The following is a 23,834-nucleotide window of genomic DNA, read 5'->3' on the forward strand; positions in this document are numbered from 1 at the left end:
CTTATTCCATAGTTTAACCCATGTAGTCTCACTGGACCAGCTATCCAGTTTGTCATGTCGTAGCAATGCAGGGACATTTTCTCTGACTGGTTATGCCACCCCTCCATCTGTAATCCCTCCCGCTCTATCGAACCGTGTCTAACTCGACGGAACCCTGAAATGCTGAGCTGACAGTCCTGCACCTCCTCCAACCAAATCACATCAATGATTACAATGCTGTAACTCAATGTGCTGATCCATGCGCTAGGCTGATCTGTCTTTCCTACAGTACTCCTTGCATTGAAATAATATGCATTTTGGAAAAAAAAAGTTTCACAATACTCATTGTTTAATCTCCTGACTTTGTTTTTCGGCTTAACGACATCTTTCCCACACAATCACTCCACTATCCACTCTGGTTCTTCATCCCCCCTGCAATTCAAGTTTAACACCTCTCCCTGCCCATGCAGCGCTAACAACCCTTCCTGCAAGGGTAGCAATCCTCCTCCAGTTCGGGTGTAAAACGATCACGTGTGTCCAAGCCCCAACTTACTTGGAAGTGAGCCCAAAGATCCAAACATCTGAAGCACTCCATCGTGCACCATCACATCAGCCACGTGTTAAAATGCGTTATCTTCCTATTTCAGGCCTCACTAGCACGAGGTAAGGATAGCAATCCTATGAACACAACCCCCGAGGTCCTGCACTTCAGTTTAGCATCCAGCTCCATGAACTCAATTTGTAGGATCTCATTACACTTCCAACTCTTGTCATTGGCACCAACGTGGACTACGACCACTGGCTGCTCACCATGGCCTTAAGGAAGCTTCAGATTCGTTGCAAGATATCACTGGCCGTGACAACAAACCATCCAGAAATATTGTTCTCGTCAAAAGAATCCCCTGTCTGTTCTTCTAACCACTGTATTCCCCATCAGTGCAGTTCTCTCTTCTCACCCCTTCTGAGTCACAAAACCAAACTCAGTGCCAAAGGGACAATCGCGGTGGCTTTCCTCTGCTGGTTCATACCTCGCAACTGTAAGCCGAATACCTGTTACAGAGGGTTTTCCTACGGTGTTTGTTTATTCCCTTCTGACCAATCCCCCTCCTCCTGCTGACGGTGACTCAGTTACCTATGTCCTGCACCTTGGATATAGCTCCCTCCCTGTATAACCGCTCTCGAATTATCCTCGATTCATCCTGCTCCAGCTCCAGCAATTCCTGAGCACAGTCTGTAAGAAGGTGCAGCAGTATAAAATTCCAGAAGGTGCAGTTATCGGGGACAGTGGAGGTCTCCCTGCCTTGTCACACACTGTTGGAACAGCTTTCCACTATCCTTCCTGGTATTCTCACTGTTCTAACCGTGAAAAGGAAAGATAAAAACTATCTAAAATCTACCTAAAGCCCCCACCACTCCTCACTGGACCCTCTCTGACACAAAGCCTCAGATCCCCACTCTATTTCTGGCTCACTCATGCGATGTGTGTTCCACTAAAACTTGCCAAGTGCATGATTCCACGCAGTCTATGGCGTTCAGAAGAGAATGACTGACCCCACCCACTTCTTATAAAATCTTACCCCTGCAATAAACACTTCAATGGCTGGTAGTGATCTGTGGCGAGCAGAATTTACCAGGTCAGTCCATGTTCAGGTTAGATTTGTATCCATCCTTCCGCTCCTCAATATATTCCCCATTGTTCATTGCAGAGCGTGACTGTGCTCGCGGAGAAGGGAAACCGATCGGGCGCTTCCAAACTCCTCCTGGATCTGGTGATGGAGAAGGGCTCCGGGGCTCGGAGGGTGATGTGGGAATCCTTCGTGCAACTACATCACCATTTACCGAAGCTGAGCAGAATATTGAATGAAATACAGGAACGTGGTAGGGTGAACTCTTTTGTTACAGATGTAAATGCTGATGAATTTATAGTATTGCACAGAACAGACTTCATGCCGTTTAATCTGTTTGAACAGGTGACGGCCAGTTCGCCTACATGGACACTGAACGGGGTTTATCTGTCGTGCCCAAGGATCTGAAAGGTAAGTGATGGAACGGAGATCTCAAAGTCTTTATTTATTTCACTCTGAGAGTCTGAATACCTGAATTAAGAGGACTGTTTTGAGATTGTCAAAGTTTGGAAGATTGTTTTTTTTTTCCTGTGCCTGGAGAACAGGAAACCCTTTGGATTTGTCACATCTGGCACTTTCTGGGTCTCGGGCTGTGCACCCAGAGGCCAGTATCCGTTGTAGAAACAAACATTCCCGTCGGTCAGACAGGAAGTCTCGGCGTTCCCCTCTCCCTGGTGCCGAATATCTGGAGATTTGACAAAACCGAGGCTAAACCTCTGGAATTGGAACATCCAACACCAGCATGCGAAGCCTCCCGCCTTGGCTCCAAAGATGAGATGAGATTTGCTGTTAATCCTCAATAAGACCATTAGGCCATTCAGACTCCGCTCCGCCATTCCATCATGGCTGATCCCGGATCCCACTCAACCTCATAAACCTGCCTTCTCGCTATATCCTTTGATGGCCTGACCGGTCAGGAAACTATCAACTTCCATCTTAAATATACCCATGTGCGTGGCCTCCACCGCTGTCTGAGGCAGAGTATTCTGCGGAATCACTACTCGCTAGCTAAAAGATTTCCTCTTCAGCTCCAGTCTAAAGGATTGCCTTTCAGTTTTGAGGCTGCGCCCTCCAGCAGTGGATACTCCCACGTTCACTGCTTGACATTCGGTTGGTTTCAAGGAGATCCCCGCATTCTTTTAAATTCCAGTGAGTACAGACCCAAAGTTGCCAAAATATGTTAACCCCTTCATTTCCGGAACCAACCGCATGAACCTCCTCTGGACTCTCTCAAATGACGATACATACCTGCTAAGATATGGGGCCCAGAACTGTTGACAAGACACCAAGTGCGGCCTGATTAGTGTCTTATAAAGGCTCAGCACTATACCCTTGATTTCATATTCTATTCCCATTCAAATATATACCAACATTGCATTTGCCTTCTTTACCACAGACTCGATTTATAAATTAACATTCCGGAGTCTTGCACGAGGACTCTTAATTCCCTTGCCCCTCTGATGTTTGAAACTTCACACAATTTTTCCTTTTACCAAAATGCAATATCATGCATTTCCCAACACTGTATTCCATCTGCACATTTTTGCCCTTTCTTACAATTTACCCAAGTCCTACTCCAATCACATTGCTTCTTCAAGTAGGTACTACCTGCCCTTCCAGTGGTCATATCATCCGCAAACTTTGCCGCAAAGCCATCAATTTCATTATCTAAATCATTGACAAACAACCTGAAAAACAGTGGTGCCCGAGGAACACATTGTCACCGGGAGCTAATCAGAAATCGCCCCCCTTTTATTCCCATTCACTCCTCTTGCCTTCAGCCATTTTGCTACCCATGCCGTTTTCTTTCTTGTTACACCATAGTATTTAACCTTGTTAAGCAGTCTTCTGTGTGGCACCTTATCAAATCCCTTCTGAAAATCCAAGTACGTGACATCCACAGCGTCTGTTTTGTCTTTGAAGAACTCCAACAGATTTGTTTGACAAGATTTCTCTTTACAGAAACCATGCTGACTTTGACTTATTTTATCATCAGTCCTCATCAATAACAGACTCCAACATTATCCCAACCACTAAAGCTCGATGAACTGGCTTATAATCCCCTTATGTTTGCCCCTCTCCCTTCTTATGGAGTTGAGTGACACTTGCAATCCTCCAGGCCTCCGGGGACATGTCAGAATCAAGTTATTATCGAAAGATGATGACCAAAGCATCCGTTATTTCTTCAGTAACCTCTATTGGGAGCCTGTGATATAGTCCATCTGGCCCAGTTGACTTATCCACCTTAAGACCTTTCAGTTTGCTCAGCAGATTTTCAGTGCCTGCCACCAGATTAATAGTGATGGCAGTCACTCCTGCTCCCTGTCACTCACGGACCTCTGGCACACTGCGACCGTCTTCCACACTGAAGATATATGCAAAGTATGCTTTAGCAGTCCGCACTTGAAATACTGTGCTTAGTTCTGGTCACTTCACTACAGGAAGGATGTAGAAACTATAGAAAGGGTGCTGAGGAGATTTACAAGGATTGGGGAACACTTCTTATGGGTATAGGTTGAGTGAACTCAGCGTTTTCTCCTTGGAGCGGCGGAAGATGGGAGGTGACCGGATATTGTTGTACACGATGATGAGAGGCATTGATCGTGTGGGTAATCAGAGGATTTTTCCCAGGGCTGAAATGTCTAGCACGGGAGGGCACAGATTGAAGGTGCTTATCGGTAACAGAGAAAATGTCAATGGTAAGTTCTGTTTTACGTAGAGAAGGGTGAGTGCATGGAATTGGCTGCCGATGACGGAGGTGGAGACGGATACGATAGGGTCTTTTAAGAGACTCCAGGAAAGGTACATGGAGCTTAGAACAATAGAGGGCTATGCGTAATCCTAGGTAATTTCTAATGTAAGTATGTATTCGGCATAGCATTGTGGGCCGAAGGGCCTGTATTATGCTATAGGTTTCCAATGTTTCTATGTTTCTTAAGTTCACCTGCTCTTTCTTCGTTCCCCATTACTAGCTCGCCAATATCATTTTCCAATGGCCCAATATCAACTCTCAACTCCATTTTTCTCTTTATATAACTGAAAAAAACATGTTATCCTGCTTCATATTATTGTCTAGTCTACCCTCAGATTTCATCTTTTTCCCTTCTTATAGCTCTTTTAGTTGTCTTTTGTTAGATTTTAAATGCTTTCCAATAATCCACCTTGCCACTCACTTTTGCTTCCGTATTGACACTCACTCACTCACTCAGGACGAATCACAGGACACACTAAAGGTGATCAATATAGATCACCAACATTTCATTCGAAGTTGCACTGATGATGTTGCCTAGCTGGGTAATGACACATCTACAAGCTAACAAGTCAGCTCTGCGAGCCACGCAACAACAAGATCTGGGTTATTACTCAACACCCAATCTAAGCTAGCCTTTCCCCAAGTAGGCTCATGCACAATCACAATAAATAACCTCTCCTGCGAACCGACACAGTAAGTATGCTTGATTTCACATTCCACTTGCATATTGAAGTACGCTCATACAAATGTACAATTACCCTTATTACATGCCTTTCCCCCCTCTCTTTCCAATCACAAACCCACGTGTTAGCGAATATTTGGAGGCCTATACATGATTCCCATAACGTTTTTGTTACCTTTGCAATTTGTTATCTCCACCCACAAAGATTCAACCTTCTGGACCATATGCCCCTCTTCCTGAAGATGTAATTCCATCTCGGAAACACAGCCTCATCACCACCTATGTCTTCCTGCCGGTCATTTCGATACAAAGTATACCTTTTGATGTTAAGCTCCGTACCAAGATCTTCCTTCAGCCACAACAGTGATGCCCACAGCGTCATACCAACTAAAATCGAATTTGGACTCTGTGGTACAATTTAACATCTGGCTGTGTCTGCATTTAATCCTGTTGGCTCATCCTCGGCTCTGTCATACTGGTTTCCATCCGCCTATCATATTAGTTCCAGTAAATCTGCCTGCAAGAATATTGGTCCCCTTCGGATTCAAGTGCAACCCGGTACTTTTGTACAGGTCCCACCTGCCGCAGAAATGGTCCCAGCTATCTGGAAACCTGAATCCCTTTTCCCTGCTCTAATTCTTCGGCCATGCATTTATCTGACAGCTCATTCTATTCCTATACTGTCGGGTGGCACAGTCAGTGAACCCGAGATTAGTACCTTTGATTTCCTGCTTCTCAGCTTCTTTCTGAACTCCCTATGTTCTGTTATCCACGCTCCTCCCTGTTCATTTCCTATATCATTGATACCAATTTTTACCAGGACTCGTGCCCTTCCCTTTTCAACATTCGTGGGCCTGTCCAGAAACATTTTGGACCCTGGCACCTGGGAGGCAAAGTACCAACGGTGTCTCCTTTTTGTGTCCGCAAAATTGCCCATCTGTCCCCCTGACTATAGAGTCCCCTATTACTGCTGACATCCACTTCAGGATTCCACTCTTCCGCGCATCATCCGGGAGTTGTCTGAGTTCACGTCCCAGCTCCTCGGAACAGAGGGGACTGTAGCGGTGTGGTAGGGGCGTATTGTCTGAGATCATGCACCAGCTCCTCGGACAATAAGAAACTGTAGACTTGTGCGTGGTGTGTTATATCCTAACTGGCTCGGCCTGGAAAGGAAATGGAAACTATGTTACTTTTCTGTGCCTCAGTACTGACAGCTTAAACTTAAAAGAGTGTCAAGAGTATCAGGTCCAATGTGAGAAATGTAAATGTCTGTAGAACAGGTAAATTGACATTCCCACCCCCCTGCGCAGGGTTGCACAGATCAGCAGAAGCTGAGCAACAACACTCTCCTCTCCAGAATCACGTGTGCACTTGGTGCTCGCTGGAACACCGGGGAAACTACCAACAGAGGGGAAAGTGGAGACTTTAACAACGGATCTGAATCAGATCAGAACTGTTTCTGGGCTGTCGTTCTCTTTCAAACACTCTAATCTCTGATCTCCGAATTTCACTTAAACAATGTCTTTATTATTAGGGTAAATACGAGAGTGTTTCGTGTTTATCCTATCTGGCATTGACAAACTATTTCTGTCCATCCTAAGATGTTCAACAGAATCACAAGGAGACTCTGCGGACACAAACTGAAACACTGAGAGTGAACACGATCCTGATGAGGGAGAAGGTGAAGGTTTTCAAGCTGGTTGATCGATACGTTGAGCTCACGGTCATTTCTACTGTTCGAGATCGGACACTGGTGGAACATGAGCTGCTGGCAAGAGGCAAAGACCACGAGGAGTGGAGACAGAAACGTCTCCGCAGAGAGCTGGACAAAATCCGGACTGATCAACTGTTTCAGAATACTAACTCATATAGTCATTGGGACAAAATGGAAAGATTCTTCACACCATCAACTTCGGGATGTTCAGCAGCCGTGGCCGGAGTCCCAGGGATCGGGAAAACAACAATGGTACAAAAGATTGTTTATGACTGGGCCACGGGGAAAATATACCAACAGTTCCAGTTTGTCTTCAGTTTCAAATTCCGGGATTTAAACACCATTAACTGTAGAATAAACCTGAGGGAACTGATTCTGGATCAATATCCTTACTTTGGGAATATCCTGAGAGAGGTCTGGAAGAACCCAGAGGGATTGCTGTTTATATTCGATGGTTTGGATGAATTCAAACACAAAATCGATTTTGCTGACAGTCGGAGAGATACAGAACCCAAACACCAGTGCCCAGATCCGGAGTGGTGGTGTGAAGTGTCTGACATTGTGTACAGTTTAATCCAGGGCAAGCTGCTCCCAGGGTGTTCAGTGCTGGTGACCACCCGTCCCACTGCGTTACATTTATTGGAAAAGGCGGATATCAGAGTTTGGGCTGAAATCCTGGGATTTGTTGGTGAGGAACGGAAGGAATATTTCAACAGATATTTTGGAGATCAGACGGTGGCAGCAGCAGTTTTCAAACACCTGGAAGAGAACGAGATCCTGTACACCATGAGCTACAACCCGTCTTACTGCTGGATCCTCACTCTGGCACTGGGCCCCTTCTTCACACAAAGTGTCAGGGACCCACAGCGAATTCCCAAGACCATCACCCAACTATATTCCTACTATATTTACAACATCCTGAAAAACCACGGCCGTGAGATTGAGAATCCCCGTGATGTGTTACTCAGGGTTGGTCAGATGGCCTTCAGAGGAGTGTTCGAGAGGAAGATTGTGTTTACAGATGGAGATTTGATCAAGTACAATCTGCAGCCTTCCCAGTTCCTGTCCGGATTCCTGATGGAGCTTTTGGAGAGAGATGATTCTGCCCGGATCGTGGTGTACACATTCCCACACCTCACCATCCAAGAGTTTGTAGCTGCAGTCGCACAATTCCTGAATCCACATCCCGGGGATAACCTGAAATTCCTCACTGAAACCCAAAACATGACCGATTGGCGATTTGATGTATTTCTCCGTTTTGTTGCTGGTCTCTCCTCCCCAATGACAGCTCGGTGCCTGGAGGAGTTTCTGGGTCCATTTCCTAATGAAACAACCTGCCGGGTGATTGACTGGGTGAAGGACGAGGTTAAATACCAGAGTGGAAACACGGTGAGTGAAGCTGGTAAAAGGAGCCTCCTGAACACATTGCACTACCTGTTTGAGTCTCAGAATCGTGGACTGGCTCAGGCCGCACTGGGATCTGTGGAAACACTTTCATTCAGTGGAATGACACTGACCCCGATTGACTGTGCGGTCCTGTCTCATGGCATCGGACTCTGTGATACGATAAAACGCCTCGACCTTTTCGAATGCCACATTCAGTGTGAAGGAATCCAGCGGCTGGGACCCGGGCTGCACAAATGCCAGGAGCTGGGGTAACTTGATTTATCTCTCACTGTGAACTGTGAAACTGTTCAATTGTGTTGCTTCAATGTGAAGGGATTTGGGTAAAACTACAGTAAATCAGATTGTGAGGAATTGTGACAAATGAACAGGGATCTGTCAATAGTTCTTCAAGGATGGGAGGTTTCCTTGTGAAGAAATGTTGGAGGCTTAATCAGATCAGTGAACAACAGCCACTGGTTAAATCAGAGCAATAGCTGTGTTTCTCGCTGCCTGTAACATGTCCATTGTCAATGTTCCTTCTCACTGTTACAGACATTGACTGAAGCAGGTGGGTCAGACTTTCTGTCCATGCCTTTTACCAGGTCATGGACAATTGAGCGTCAGTGAACAGTCTCAGTGAGTGCGAGAGAAATCCCTCATAGAGATTGTCTTCCCCTGCCCTTCCCCGTGTGTGACTATCACCATCAGTCCACCTGTGTGACTGCTCACTACCAGATACCCTGATCCCATGTGGGCATTTCATCTCCAGATCGTGGGTCGAAGTCTAGACCATCCTGCTTCGTGCAATCTACTTCCGTGATAATCTTTTCTCATCTCTATCCTCCCTGCGGAATCTCTCTTCCTTATGTGGGGTTCTGTGTTTCCCACCCGCTATATCCTGTTGGGGGTCTCTGTTCTACATTCCCATTCCTTTGTTTGTGATCTGCTTCCCATTCCCCATCCTTCCTTCAGGTCTGTCTTCCACATCCCTCTTCCTCCAGTGGGGATCTTTCTTCCCCATCTCCCTTCTTGCTGTGTGATCCCTCTTCACCATGCCCATTCCTTCTGTGGGAACTCTCTTCCTCATCACCCTCATCACTCTTCTCATTCCCCTCCTGTGGGGTTTGCCGACCCCCATCTCCCTTCATTCAGTGGGAACACTCTTCCACATCACTCTTCCTTCAGTGCAACCTCTCTTCCCCAGCCTCCTTCTGTTGAATCACTCTTGTCATCCCCCCTCCTCCTGTGCGGATTTGCTGTTCCCCCATCCCTCTTCTTCCTATCTGCTGTCTCTTCCCCGGTCTCTTTCCTCACTTCCAGCTGTGGGATCCCTCTTCCCATCACTTTCGCTATCTCCCATGGAAAAAGAAAATCCTACCTACAAGTCCTCACTGATCACTATCACGTATGCAACATTTTTTCTACCCGTCGGGGAATAAGACAGAATATGGGGCATATACACCGACAGACTAAATTACTGTCATTACTGAATACCCAGGAGCTGGACAGTGAGGGACATTGACAGTGATGGGAACTCCGATCAGTGATTTACTGAAGAGTTTAATGTTTCCTGAAATATCCAATTGAGAGAAATTCACTCAGACCCACGTTTTCAATCAATTTGTTCATCAATTTGTCTGTTTGTCCTTAGACTTGGGCGCAATAAACTGGGAGATTCAGGAGTGAAACTGGTGTCTGCGGCTCTGAGGAACCTGGAGTGTAAAATACAGACACTGGAGTAAGTGCCAAACTGTGGGAAATTGTGTTTAAAGTCACTGGGTGTCTGACACTGAACATTAATGTGATCAGTAATTGTGTTACTGATAAACACTGGGGATTTGTACCGTCTCCTGTCTCTCTGTGTCTTTCACCCTCACTCTCTCTCATCTCCAGGCTGATCCGTGTCGGTCTCACAGATGCTGGTGCCGAGGATCTCGTCTCGGCTCTCAGTACAAACCCATCACTGACGGAGCTGAACCTGAGTGAGAATAAACTTGGAGATTCAGGAGTGAAACTGGTGTCTGCGGCTCTGAGGAACCCGGAGTGTAAAATACAGAAACTGCAGTAAGTACCAGACTGTGGGAGATTGTGTTTACTGTCACTAGGTGTCTGGCACCGAACATTAATGTGATCAGTAATTGTGTTACCGATAAACACTGAGAATTCGTACCGTCTCGTGTCTCTCGGTGTCCTTCCCCCTCACACGCTGTCTCATCTCCAGGCTGAGGGATGTCGGTCTCACAGATTCTGGTGCCAAGGATCTCGTCTCCGCTCTCAGTACAAACCAATCACTGTTTGAGCTGGGCCTGAGTGATAATGAACTGGGAAATTCAGGAGTGAAACTGGTGTCTGCGTCTCTGAGGAACCCGGAGTGTAAAATACAGAAACTGGAGTAAGTATCAGACTGTGGGAGTTTGTGTTTACAGTCACTGGGTGTCTGACTCTGAACATTAATGTGATCAGTAATTGTGTTACTGATAAACAGTGGGGATTTGTACCGTCTCCTGTCTCTCTGTGTCCTTCACCCTCACTCTCTCTCATCTCCAGGCTGGAGAAGGTCGGTCTCACAGATTCTGGTGCCGAGGATCTTGTCGCCGCTCTCAGTACAAAACTATCACTGACGGAGCTGGACCTGGGATCAAACTCGTTCACACACCGATCTGTCCCCGCTCTCCGCCGTCTCATACTGACGCTCCCAAGTCTGGAGCGGATCAAGTGAGTGTTTGTTTTGATGTTAAATATGATAAAATATCAACAGATGCACGAGCTTTCTGATTATATTGGTCTGTCAAGGTTTTGATACGTTAACCCCAGTCCCGTGTTCCTAACACTGTTGTGTGATCTGTTGATTCCCTCTTTATTCTTCCATCTGTTTCAGGCTGGACGAGAATCAAATCAGTTGGACTGCACAGAAAGAGCTGAGGTCTTTGCAGGAGCCCAGACCTGGACTGAGAGTGATCCTGTGAACATGTGAATGTGTATCTTTCCGCGAGATGGAGACAGGGCGGCCAATTTCCTGCCCACACTTAAACAATAGTCCTTCCGTTTAATAGCCACGCGCCAGGTTTACGTCTCAACGGTTCTAACGGACCCCATCTCCAGCCTCTTGCTCTCTAACGTCAGAGATGGTCTTTGAGACGTGTAATTCCACCTCAGGTTCAGCGGCGTTGGTTTCGCCGGCTGTCCGGTCTGAGCGCTCCCCCAAGTGAGGTCCTGGAGAAATACAGACACAAGAAAAGCAAGAGGTGGGTCTCAGATTGGGAACCAGTGTACTGGGATTGTTTGTCGGGGCAGAGAATACTTTTGCTCACTCTGTTGAGGACAGTGCATTCCGACATCTGCCCGATACAATGACCACACCCGACTAGCCCTCGCCACATCCCTACAATCCAGCTCACTTGTGTAAGAAGGAAGAAGATCCCAATAAAGACAAATGTAGGACCTGTTTAATGAAATCATTGAAACATAGAAAACCTGCAGCATTATACAGGCCATTCGCCCTCAAAGCTGTGCCGAACAGTTCACTATCTTAGAACAACCTCGGCCTACCCATAGACCTCTATTTTTCTAAGCTCCGTGTAGCCGTACAGAAGTTTCGTAAAAGACCCTATCGTTTCCACCTCCACCACCGTCGACGGCAGGCCATTCCATGCACTCGCCACTCTCTGCATTAAAAAAAACTCACCTGACTTCTCCATCAGGGGTACGTTGTGGGCCAGGTCAAAGTGGGAGGATTGTGTGACACTGATTTGAAGAAGCACAAGAGAGATGATTTCCCACTGTTCAAACCCGAACACAGGTGCCAAGATAGGCAAGTGTTGCGCCTCGTTAATGAAGGCGTGGGCCATCTCCAAGTGGCAGGATTGCGTGACACTGGATCTTGATGATGAAAGGAAGAAACGCAGGGAGGATACAGAGTTACGTTGAGAAATGGGACTGTCACTCATTCAACCTGTCACTTATTGTCGCCGGTCAGTTAATTGTTTGTGACTGTGAGTGAGTTGGGAGCTGCTTATTTATTCCCGCACTTTAACAGGTCAAACATTGTTGAATTTACATTTGTCATGATGAAATCAATAAACCGCTGTCACTTCCTGTCTTGGTGTTGGACATTTATTTGAGGAGAATCATTGACCCGAGGTTACTGCTGGCCCTCCCACCCTGTGAACTATGACAGTGGTCCACAGCTCCTCACATTGGCACGGTCGCATCTCACATCTGGCTCATGGAATCTGGTACCCAGGATCTGGTCACCCGACACTCACAGATCCTGCCCTCTCCTCTCTCCCATAACACCACCTCCCCACGTTCTCCAAGCTCCCTTTCGCCTTAGCACACCTTGCTACCATACCCCCGCGATCTCCCCGCTTCCCCACACCACCCACCGACATTCTCCATGCTCCTCGTCTCCCACCAAGTTTATCCTGATATGGGCACTGAGCCTTCCCGGGACACGATTTAGATACATACTCAACAGAATATTTTATCATCCCGTTATTATGTATTCCCCCTTATCCTGCTTATCTCTTCTTACCCCCCCACCTCGTTCCCCTGTCTCTTTCCACTCCTCCCTCTAAACTGCTCTCCCTCCTCTCTGTCACAACCCCCTCTCACTAGCGCCCTCTCTCCACACCTTTCTCCACATTATTCTCCAAACTTTGTCCTTCCCCAACACATAACTAGTCCTTCAATCCTCTTAATTCCCCCACAATCTCTACTCCTCTCTCTCTCTCTCTCTCTCTCTCTCTCTCTCTCTCTCTCTCTCTCTCTCTCTCTCTCTCTCTCTCTCTCTCTCTCTCTCTCTTCTTCTTCTTCTTCTTCTCCTCCCTCCTGTACCTCTCTCTCCACACTCTCTGTCCCCACACATGCTCCCGCAGTCGGGGGTTGTGTGGATGTTGACGACTTTGTAGGACTGATAGGTCCCAAACCCCTGGCGGACACAGTGGACATGATCGGAGTGAAAGAACTACGGCCCATTTTCCTAAAGGTCAGAGATGATCAGAAAGAGGTTTATGATCTCCAGATCACACACCAGGAGTTGTGCTGCACTGGGTTTCCTGCTTTCATATCCCACACCGGGAGTTTTAAACCAAAAGGTACTAGTCACCTATCCCACACCGGGAGTTTTAAAACAAAAGGTACTAGTCACCTATCCCACACCGGGAGTTTTAAACCAAAAGGTACTAGTCACCTATCCCACAGCAGGAGTTTTAAAACAAAAGGTACTAGTCACCTATCCCACAGCAGGAGTTTTAAAACAAAAGGTACTAGTCACCTATCCCACAGCAGGAGTTTTTAACCAAAAGGTGCTAGTCACCTATCCCACACAGGGAGTTTTAAAACAAAAGGTACTAGTCACCAATCTCACACCGGGAGTTTTAAACCAAAAGGTACTAGTCACTTATCCCACACAGGGAGTTTTAAAACAAAAGGTACTAGTCACCTATCCCACACAGGGAGTTTTAAACCAAAAGGTACTAGTCACCTATCCCACACAGGGAGTTTTAAAACAAAAGGTACTAGTCACCTATCCCACACCAGGAGTTTTGCTGCACTCGGTTTCCTGTCTCCATATCCCACACCGGGTATTTTAACGCAAAAAGTATTATTCATCTATCCCACAGCGGGTGTTTTACCACGCACAGTTCCCTGTCGCGTATCCCAATCTGGCTGTCCTAATGATTCCTCAGGGGACGGCGCTATCTCTGGATACCTTTTTATTCCTAATACAGCTGTAGAACCTCATTCGACTTTCCTTAATCTGAATTGCCAGGTTCCGCAGATGCTGGAAATCAGAGCAACACACACTAGATGCTGGAGGAACTCTGCAGGCCAGGCAGCATCTATTGAAAAGAGAACAGTTGACGTTTTGGGCTGAATTGCTTCCGCATTACAAAGAGCATAGTAATCATTTTTTATTCATCCACGAATTCATTCGATCCCAACCGCCTAAAACCGAAAGAGTGTATTCCCGATATCGACAACATCCACAGCCTTTCCTTCATCAACGTTCCTGGTAACTTCCACTTCCAGATAATGAATGAAACTCGTCAGATAATGTTGCCCCAACTCGTCATGTTTACCCTTCACGCTAACAGGAACCTGCTGCTGGTAAATATTTTCTATTCCATTCATTTAAGACTTTTACTTACCATTCAGTCGTTTCCCTTCAAACAGGCTCACACAATCAAGCTATGCGAGATTCTATCTAATTCCCCCATAATTAGTCGCCCTCCGCTTAGAACCCTGACTTGTGGACCAGCACTATCTTAGACCTAGCGGAAGAGAAGTAACCAAAGTTATCAATACTTCCAAGAGGATCTTCATCAGCGAGGTAATTAGGCTGAGGAATGGGAAATGGTTTTCAATCAGCTAAATGATCTTTTGGAATTATAGCAAATAAACTCTCGTCGCTGCCTCTGCATCGCAGTCTGTCTGTCCTCTGCACTTACGTGCCGATACTATGAGAGCCCATCGTGACAGAGATGCTGTATTTTGTGAAATCAAACCCGAGTAGGACTTGCGAACGCGGACGGGCCTCCATCCATGAATCTTTCTGAATTCCCCGCTGCCATGTACAGCGGACAACATAGTTATGTATCGTCTTGTCATAAGATCCTTGAATGATGCTCTTGTCTGATCGTGATGTATTTTGATCTCCCAGCATTAGTTATCATAGTCCTTGTACCTTCTGTGCTCGCAGAGAATACAGCACAAAAAGGTTTTCCGGATCATGTTGTTGTGCTGAACATACATTTAAATACTAAACTAAGCTGATCAAATCTGCTTACATATGGCACCTATGCTGAAGTGCAAGTGCCAATCAGAGAGCCTGACCCGTATTTACTGCCACAAACACTCCTGATAGCATATTGCAGACATCTCCCGCTTTCTCCGTATAAATATTCCCCATACATCTTCTTCGAACTTCCCCACTTACACGGCCAATACGTGATATCAGTATCGGGGCTGAGACAAAATCTGTGTAATCTACGGGCTCTCATAACCTTATAAATCTCTGTCTGTCCACCCTTCAATCTCCAACTGTGCATCCCTAAAACGAAACATCAAAGTTGCCATATAACTTCTCAGTTCTTGAACTTGATGCCTGAAACAATAAGGACAGAGATCTCATGCACTTTCATTATCACCCTATCAACCTGTACATGCACCCTCAGATAGAGAGGGACTTGCACACCATGATGCTTCTGTTCAGCAACACTGCTAAAGGTGTGGTCATGAACTGTGTGATTTCCTTTCATTGCAATTTCTTTGTATCTGTAGTAATATATTCTTAATTTGTTTCCTTTTTCCGTTTGTAGTAGATTTATGTTTTGAGTGAAATGCTTGAATGTTTGGAAAGCAAAGTTTTCACTGTATCGCAGTGTATTTGACAATATTATATTGAGTACCAATGACAGTAGATTTCTCAGAGACCTCGGGTTCGTGGTTCACCGCAATAATGCAATAAACCAATGGGTCAATGGACCCCTGGTCGTGAACCTCTGGGTTAGTGAGATATCGGCCAAATACAAACAAATTCAACCAGCTCATAAAACGTTGTTCGGAATTCATAGGCTGAGACTGTTATCGCCTACTTTTCCATTAAGGGCCCTTCAGATTCACTGTACATGTCACAGGTACCGAGTGTCAATATTGTTTAGAAACCAGTATACGCATGTCAAATATCTGAAGTGCAGCTTGTAACTTGCCTTCTGATATGTTGGTTTTCAATGTAGATTTCTCTGTGAGATGTAAGTTTTATGATATTTCCACAGATATTGAATTCAAATGTTTTTCGGCAAAGCCCTGTTTCATCTATGAGGTTCCGTAGTCTAGAATATATGTAGGATCCTGGCGGCTCCTGTGATGGACAGCTCACTTTGCCCCTCCTACAAGGATGCTGTCTCCCTTTCACGTGACCTCCAGCGATGTAAAGGACATCTAGGTGCTGACGTGATAGCGGGAACATCAGGCTCTGACATTTTGTTTCGCAGCAGATGGACAGGAGAGAAATTGTGGGGCGGGGGGAGGTGGGGAGGCAGCGCGTGCTCGGTGGAAGAGGTGAGATTTCTCTCCGGTCGGTGCGGTAGTGACTGAACCGAAGTGATCGGTCTGTACTTGTTGGGGTTTCGAAGAATAAGTTCTACTGTAAATGGCTTCTTCTGTGCTTTGCAGTTTGACGTGGCGAAATGGAGAATGCGGCAACTGCATCAGAAAAGCTGCCCTTTGCTTTCTGCCATTGCCACGGTGGGTGTAGGTGCAGACCTGTGCATGACCGCTTCTGCACTTCTGCTCAGCGATCAGCATGTGTCACTTAGTGCCATACAGCACCTTCCCTGCCTCAGGTTTCCCGTTCTCACTTTCAGCTCGCATCCCTCCATGATTATCAACACTTCACTCTCTCTAACCTCTCATTATCGCGTCTGTCTCTCACAGCTCTGCTCTCCTACCACTGTGGAGCCTTCTGCATCATCACCTCCCACTCCCCTCTCAAGTGGTGTTCTGCCTGGATCAGTTTTTAAGGTGTCCCAGTGATTCTGGAGAGAGTATTCACGCTCTGATATCTTTAATTCACCCCGTAACCTGCCGACACATCTGTTATTCTCTCTCTCTCTCTCTTCCTGGTTATTGGGAGTTCTGCAATTAAACCTCTCTCATTTCGGGATGCCACCGCCGCCGGGCAATTCTACCGTGCAGCTCCCTCACCACTTTTACCTCCATATGGACCATCTAAATCCTCTGTAAAGTGGAACGCTGAGTTGCCAATCCTGCACGTCTCTCACACAAGTCTCTCTAATGGACACATCACTGTGCTAAGTTCTTCTGTCTTAAGCGCAATACTCCCTGCATTGAAATAAACATACATCAATCCCTGTATACACCATGACCGTTAAACTGGCCGCAGTCGGACTTCTGTTCATCATGACATGGCCTCGCCCATAACTTAAACTGAGTGCGACCTGCTGAACCGTATCTCGGGTTCCTTTCCGCACCCTCTGCTACAAGTTAAAACCCTGCTGGTCTAGTACCTGCAAACCTGGTTGTGAGGATATTCGTTCCACTCCAGTATAGCTGTACTATTTACTCCTCACCGCAGTCCGACCTGCCCGGAAATAAAGTCCTATAATCTCTGGATCTGAATTTCTTGCTCCAGCATCATCTGATTAGCTGTATAATTAACCACAGCACTAGTCTACCTCTTAATTCGGTAGCACACAACTCAAGTTTATTCCTGAAAATAGATAATAACTGCGAGTGGATCACGACCTCTAATTATTTGCAGTTCTCTTGAATGGGTCGTGCACCGGTTAGAGACTCCCTTGGCTCAGAGACCAGGGAGGTAACCCACCATACCGCTGACACATTCGTTGCTAAAGATACATTTGTCTGAGTCACTGGCAAATGTTCCTGTCAGTGTTACTCATCAGGAATATAGAACAAAGCAGCACTGGAATGAGTCCATCTTTCCAGAATGTCTACACTGAACACAATGCCAAATGGAAATTAATCTTCTCGTGTGTTTCATATACTTTCAATCCCTGCATTTAAATATACCTTTCTAAAAGCCACTAAAATATTATCATATCTCCTTTCATCACTCCCACAGCAGCCCATGCATGGCCCCCGTTACTCTGTAGTATAAAAATACGAAAAGAAATGTTACTTGACCCTATCATTTTAAAGTTACAGTGTGCCTTCTTGTATTTAACATCTGCAAACTGAGGGAAATTATTCTGATTTTCTAACTTTTCTCCATTTCTGATAGCTTTATAACCGTCTGTCCAGCCACCCATCTGCCTACTGTGCTCCAAGGGAAATGAAAACAATCTCAGCCCATTCAATCTACCCTTGTATCTCAAACAGTCAGACAAGGGCAACATTCCTGTGGATCTTTTTCGCACCTCTCCCGCTTAATCACATTCTCCCGACAATAAACGAGAGATGACAATAAACGCACAGGATACTCCATGTGTGCTCGAAATAGAGATTCGCACAACTGTAGGGTGTTGTTCAGACTCCTCTCTGTGTCTGTGTAAAAAATGTCTGTGTACGTGAGCTCGGCAAAGTTCAGGAGGGAGCGTCGCCTCCCTTAGCGAGGATCTGGCCCCGGTCGTGTTGGCCTACACCCCGGAGCAGCACCCTACCCCGTCGCTGCCTTCTACCTCTCCTTCAAATTGGGGAACTGCTGGTACCTAGCCACTGTTCCGGGATCGAAGACACCCGAAACTCTCGGACATACCGCGGGCTGCTGTTCCAGGCGCTAAGGATGCTGAAGGAGCGGGATTGCCCCAGGAGTATATACAAAATAAATTCTCTCCCCTTCCAGACCCAACAGGAATAGGCGCCATTTGGGGCGTTTTTCTCGGCCTCGGTTTCCCGCGTGGTGGAGGAGGCTTTACCGAAGTGCGTGGGACTTTCCAGCCTCTCACCCGCTTCTCCAGCGAGTGGGAGATAATGATAAGCCATTCTGAGGTGTTCGAAGTTGATTGGGTGCTGAAAGCAGGGTCCGCGGGGTGAGGTGGAAGCGTATAATTTTCCAGGGACTTTATTTTCCTCACCGTCAGACTGATCAAGGATGCGTGGGGCAGAAGGGAGAGTGGGGACCCGGGGTTCTCGGCACTCGTGGAACCTGCGCTGCTCCAGAGCTGAGGATTCCGACAAATAGCGCTCTGAAGAAGAATAGGATGAGAGCCCGAAATTGTGGATCAGCGCACTGACGCGAAGCTCCTGGTCTAAGTTTAACTCGCTAGATCACATTAATCATTCACGGAATGACTAATTATGATTAATTATGGAATGATCGAATTATGAGATTCTCTTTATTCCAGCAGCATCTCTTCAAAACAGGGAACACACGCTAATTCCACAGCCACGTGGCAGTCTCACTCACACTACCGTTAGTCCTCAAACAAAACATACTGCCCTGTTCATTTCCTTCAGGTCCATGTCAGTCCCCAACTAGTCTCCGGCTCCGCTCACACCTTAAAGCCCTGCGCCAGTCCCAAACTGATCCCACCACCCCGCTCCCTCACCACAGCCACAAGTCATTCTCAAAAGTTATTAATTGAGTAGAATAATAAAGCTGTTAGACTGGAACATTGGAGCATTGAATCGGAATGGGATATGCTCTGGGAAATGCACAACGGAAATATGGACGTATTTTTAGTCAGCACTTGCATGGGGTTCTGGGTAGGATTGTTCATTGAGCAATGAAATGATCGTCGGGAGAAGGAGCCATGGTTCACAAAAGATGTGCAACATCTGGCCAAGAGGAGGAAAGGGTTAGTGTCTTCAGAATGTCTTTGTGAGAAAAAAAAACAAGGCGTGCGACAATTATGTGAAAAAGAGAATGACTAGAGTGAGGGCAGGGCTGGCAGGGATAGAAGTTGGAATACGTACCTGGAGTCCAGGGAAATAGGGTAGGTTCTTAATGAAGATATTAATTCAATATTTATCAGTCAAGGGGTCTTTCCGTTTATGCAGACAGTGTTAAATGGGCAGATCTGCTGGAAAATGTCGAGATCAAAAGAGAGGATGAACTGGGTCTTTTGAAAAACATTAGCATAGAGAAGTACTCTTGTGTGGTCAGGATAACCCCAGGTTACTGCAGGAAGAAGGTGAAGAGATTTCTGCGCATTTGACAACCATCTTTGTGTTATCACTGTCCGCAGATTTAGTGCCAAGAGATTAGAGCGTGGAAAGTATTATCCCTTTGTTCAAGGAAGTGAGTAAGGATGCTGGGAAGTTTATAGTCCAGTGAGTCTTACTTCAGTGGTGGACAAACTAGAGATGGGATTTACGCGAACTTGGCGAAACCGAACCTGATTGGGGAAGGTCAATTTGGCTTTGTGAGGGTCAAGTCAAGTCTCACGAGTCTCGTCGAGGACATTGATAAAGATAGAGAAGTAGATCTGGTATAAATCGACTTTCGTAAAGCAGTTGATAAGGTTCAGCATGACAGTCTCCTTCTGGTGGATTTAGGATTGACTTGTCCATGGAAGGCACAGAAAGGCATTTTCTCGCTAGAGGTTCTCGCTTGTTGACCAGTGGTTTTCTGCATAGATCTGTTCCGGGATCCCCTAATTTTAGTGTTTTTTTATATATATGAATGATTTAGATGAGGAAAAGTAGAAAGGAGGAGTTTGTAAGTTTGTAGATAATATGGAGCTTGATGAAGTTGTGGATAGTTTCGAATATTATCATAGAATACAGCGTAAGGATGCAGAATTGATCTGAAAAGTGGCAGATGGACTTCAACCTCGAAAGGCGTGAAGAACCTCACTCTAGATGGACGCATTTTGTGGCAGAATGCAGTGCTAATGGTAAAATTGTCCGCAGTGTAGAGGAACAGAGGCATAACAGGGTCCAAATCCATAGATCCCTCAATGGTTCTTCATAAGGTAGGGTGGTTAAAAAGGGGCAATGACGTCAACACAGTGATCCCAACAGGCTCAATAAACTGATGAGAAAATCTGGCTCTATTATAGGAGTTAAACTGGACACACTGGAGTCTGTGGTCGAACAGAAGACCCTCAGGAAAATCCTGGCTATTCTAAACAAAGTTTCCTGCCCTCTGCAAGCCACCTTGGCTGAACAGAGGAGCACTTCCAGTAATAGACTAAGACAACCGCGCTGCTCCAAAGACTGCTATATGAGGTCACTGAAATTAGTCAACCTGTAACCAGGGAAGTGATGACGCCCTCCTGTCAGACTGTTATTAACATCTGTTAACCAGAGTTCTGTTTACCAGACACTGCTATCGCCGACAACCAGTACAATACTTCCATTACCTCTTATCTGGATGGTGCAAACTTGGAAATCTTGTCAGTTTTGAATTGTAAAATTGTACATCTTATTTTTAAAGTATTATTCTTTCGTACTTATCTTCTAATATTTGTATATCTGTGCACTTGTAATGCTACTGTGGCTCTGCAATTTCCTTTAGCATCAATAAACTATCTAACTCTCTTTAAGGATATGCCTGGACCATGCGAGAGAGTAACAAACTGAAAAGGGTAAATTACGAGAACAATCGGCAGGAACTAGAGAGACATAATAAGGGGAATAAAAACTGTTTTGGGGCAAGTCCACATTCAACATTTGGAGGGTGTTTGAAGTCTAAATGCACTTAACACAGGATATCTATCTTACCGTCAGAAAGAATGACAAAGATCGCAAGGTCAGCGAGCTAGGGATGTCGAGGGATGTCAAGATAAAAAAGGAAAAATATATAAAACTTCAGAAGCCAGAATCAAGCAGAGACTAGATAATTAAAAAGAAACAAGAACGCTAGAGGGAATTACGAAATCCAGGATGGGCTATTGAAAGTCCTAGGCAAGTAGGATTACAGACGATCCCAAGGCATTCTACACATACATCAGGAACTAGGGAGAAGGTGGGACCACTGAAGGATAAAGGGCAAACAGTTGCTTGGATGCGAAGGATGTTGGTCAGGTCGTTACTGAGAACTTTTCATCAGTATTTACTAAGCAGAAGGAGGTAGATATTGGCAGACAAGTGCCAAGAGTATTACTATGCCAGAGCATTTGAAAGTAAAGAAGAACGTAAGGTCTCGTAAATAGCATTAAGTTGGACAATTCCCTAGTGCCTGATGGGATATAAACCAGCTTATTGAGAGAGACAAGTGAAGAGTTTGTTGGGGTCTTGACCAATGTCTTTGTGTCCACCTTTACTACAGGCAAGGTCCTGGAGGACTACTGAATAGCTAATTTTGATCCGTTATTCAAGAAGGGAACCTGGAAACTATAGACCGGTGAGTCTCAGATCAGTGGTGAGAAAGTTAATGGTGAGAATTCTTACAGATTTATGGTCATTTGTGAAAAACATGGCCTAATTAGGGACAGTCAGCATTGCTTTGTGCAGGGCAAGTCTAGACTCACTAACGATGGAGTTTTTGATGAGCTGACGAGGTTAATTAGTGAAGGATGAGGTATAGATGTTGTCGGCATGAATTTTAGTCAGGGGAGTTTGATCCAGACCTAAGTTGCCTGGGGATTGTATTCAGAACAAGTTCACTGGGAAATGGTTGAAGGGGCTGATTCTAACTGGAGGTCTGTGATTAGTGGAGTTCCACGGGGATCTGCACTGCGATCTCTGCAGTTTGTGATGTATATAAATGACCTGGATGAAGATGTACATGGGTGCATCAGTAAATACGCAGATGATACTGTGATTGGTGGTCTGATAGCATCACTGACTGGCAAAGAATGCAGTGGGATATCCTGTTGAACTGTTACAGATATGGGCAAAGAAGTGGCAGATGCAGTTTAACCCAGCCAAATTAGAAGTGTACACTGTTCAGGACAAAACCCAAAAGAACATGGTCTCACACTTACCAAGTTCTGATGAATAGAGGGATCAATGGGTCCAATTTCATCGCTTTCTGCAAGTAGCTACATAGGCTGATAGGGTTGTTAAGGAGTCAAATTGTCGTTGAGATCAGGCTCATTACACAACTCCAGATCCTCTGCAGCTCTGTCAAGTGTTACGTACCCGTGGGTACCTCGTGCCTGCCACATGACCTTGATATAGTTAAGGCTATGCTGGGCATGATGTAATGGTCTTGTGATGGTGGAGTAACCTAATTTCATGTGATAGTTTTTTCAAAAGGGTATAAAAGAATAGCCCCTCCCTGTGACGTGGGACAGTTCGTGGCTGAATTCGCCAGTGACTCCGTTCTACTGCGTATTCAATGTTATGACGCAGTTTTGTTTTAAAGTGGAGTTTTACTTTCTGCCGTAAGTTTCAAAGGTTATTACCGGCAGGTTTGCTACAATACTGCCAGTTAAAGTCCAATCGGAGAGTGAAGATTTATCGAAGATCGGCAAGCTGGAAGAATTGAGAAAAGTTGAAGTCGACGGTGAAACAGATTCGATCTTTATTTAATCTGTACGAGGAATTAGTGACTTGTGTCCATGATAACTCCCGTTTGCCAAAAGAGCAGAGAGCTGGATGCAGAGTTTCGTCAGGGAAATTTCAGTGCCTTTAAGCTGTTTTATTTCGTTCAATCGTAAATCCCTCGGCAAAGTAAACTTTGGCTGTGATCAGCAGTAACGTTGCGAAAGAGGATTTTAATTACTTCAAGGAAAGTCTCTGCTTTAATGTCTGCGTAAATCATTTTGACTTTTTTGCAATACTACTTTAATGAACTGAGTTCGCATTTCTCGCTTTCAGAACTGTTCGAGCTGCCGTATCGCAGCTGACTTCCGGTTAAGTTAGTCGTTTTGTTTACTTTTGGGGATTTTTTTAACAGTGTTTAATAAATATTTTATTTTTTATAAAAACCCTGTCTGAATTATACATTCATTGCTGCTGGATCGTAACAATTGGGGGCTCGTCCGGGATGCAACATATCTCAAATTAAATGCTTGTTTAATATTTAATCGGTGTTTTGTAAAAGGGGAATACCCGATTCTTTTGTTTGATTGCCTTGTGAGTGGTATTCGGCAGCAATGAATATTGACGAATTCCTGTAATCGCCAGACGCGGTGTTGTTAGTGAAGGTGAAGAAGAGTGTTGTATCTGAGATTGCTAGTAGGTTGGAACTTAAAAGTATTTCAAGAACCTCATCGAAGCCTGTCATTCAGAGAGAAATTGCGACACACTATGTAGAATGGGGTGATTTTGATGAGTCTATTTTAGATATGTTTCCAATAAGTACTCTAGAGATGC

General features: G+C 45.5%; 1 protein-coding gene across 1 annotated transcript in view; it reads left to right on the plus strand.

Moving 5' to 3' along the window:
• Positions 1–10,534, plus strand: part of LOC132389359 (NACHT, LRR and PYD domains-containing protein 3-like) — a 29,692-nt gene extending 19,158 nt beyond the window's left edge. The window contains exons 4-10 of the mRNA XM_059961874.1: positions 1,686–1,857; positions 1,950–2,015; positions 6,640–7,403; positions 8,112–8,407; positions 9,790–9,876; positions 10,032–10,202; positions 10,360–10,534. Coding sequence (XP_059817857.1) covers positions 1,686–1,857; positions 1,950–2,015; positions 6,640–7,403; positions 8,112–8,407; positions 9,790–9,876; positions 10,032–10,202; positions 10,360–10,534 — 1,731 coding nt within the window. The remainder of the gene's footprint in view (positions 1–1,685; positions 1,858–1,949; positions 2,016–6,639; positions 7,404–8,111; positions 8,408–9,789; positions 9,877–10,031; positions 10,203–10,359) is intronic.
• The last annotated feature ends 13,300 nt before the right edge of the window (positions 10,535–23,834 follow it).

This window comes from Hypanus sabinus, unplaced genomic scaffold (genome assembly GCF_030144855.1).
Source record: "Hypanus sabinus isolate sHypSab1 unplaced genomic scaffold, sHypSab1.hap1 scaffold_547, whole genome shotgun sequence".
Lineage (NCBI taxonomy): Eukaryota > Metazoa > Chordata > Chondrichthyes > Myliobatiformes > Dasyatidae > Hypanus > Hypanus sabinus.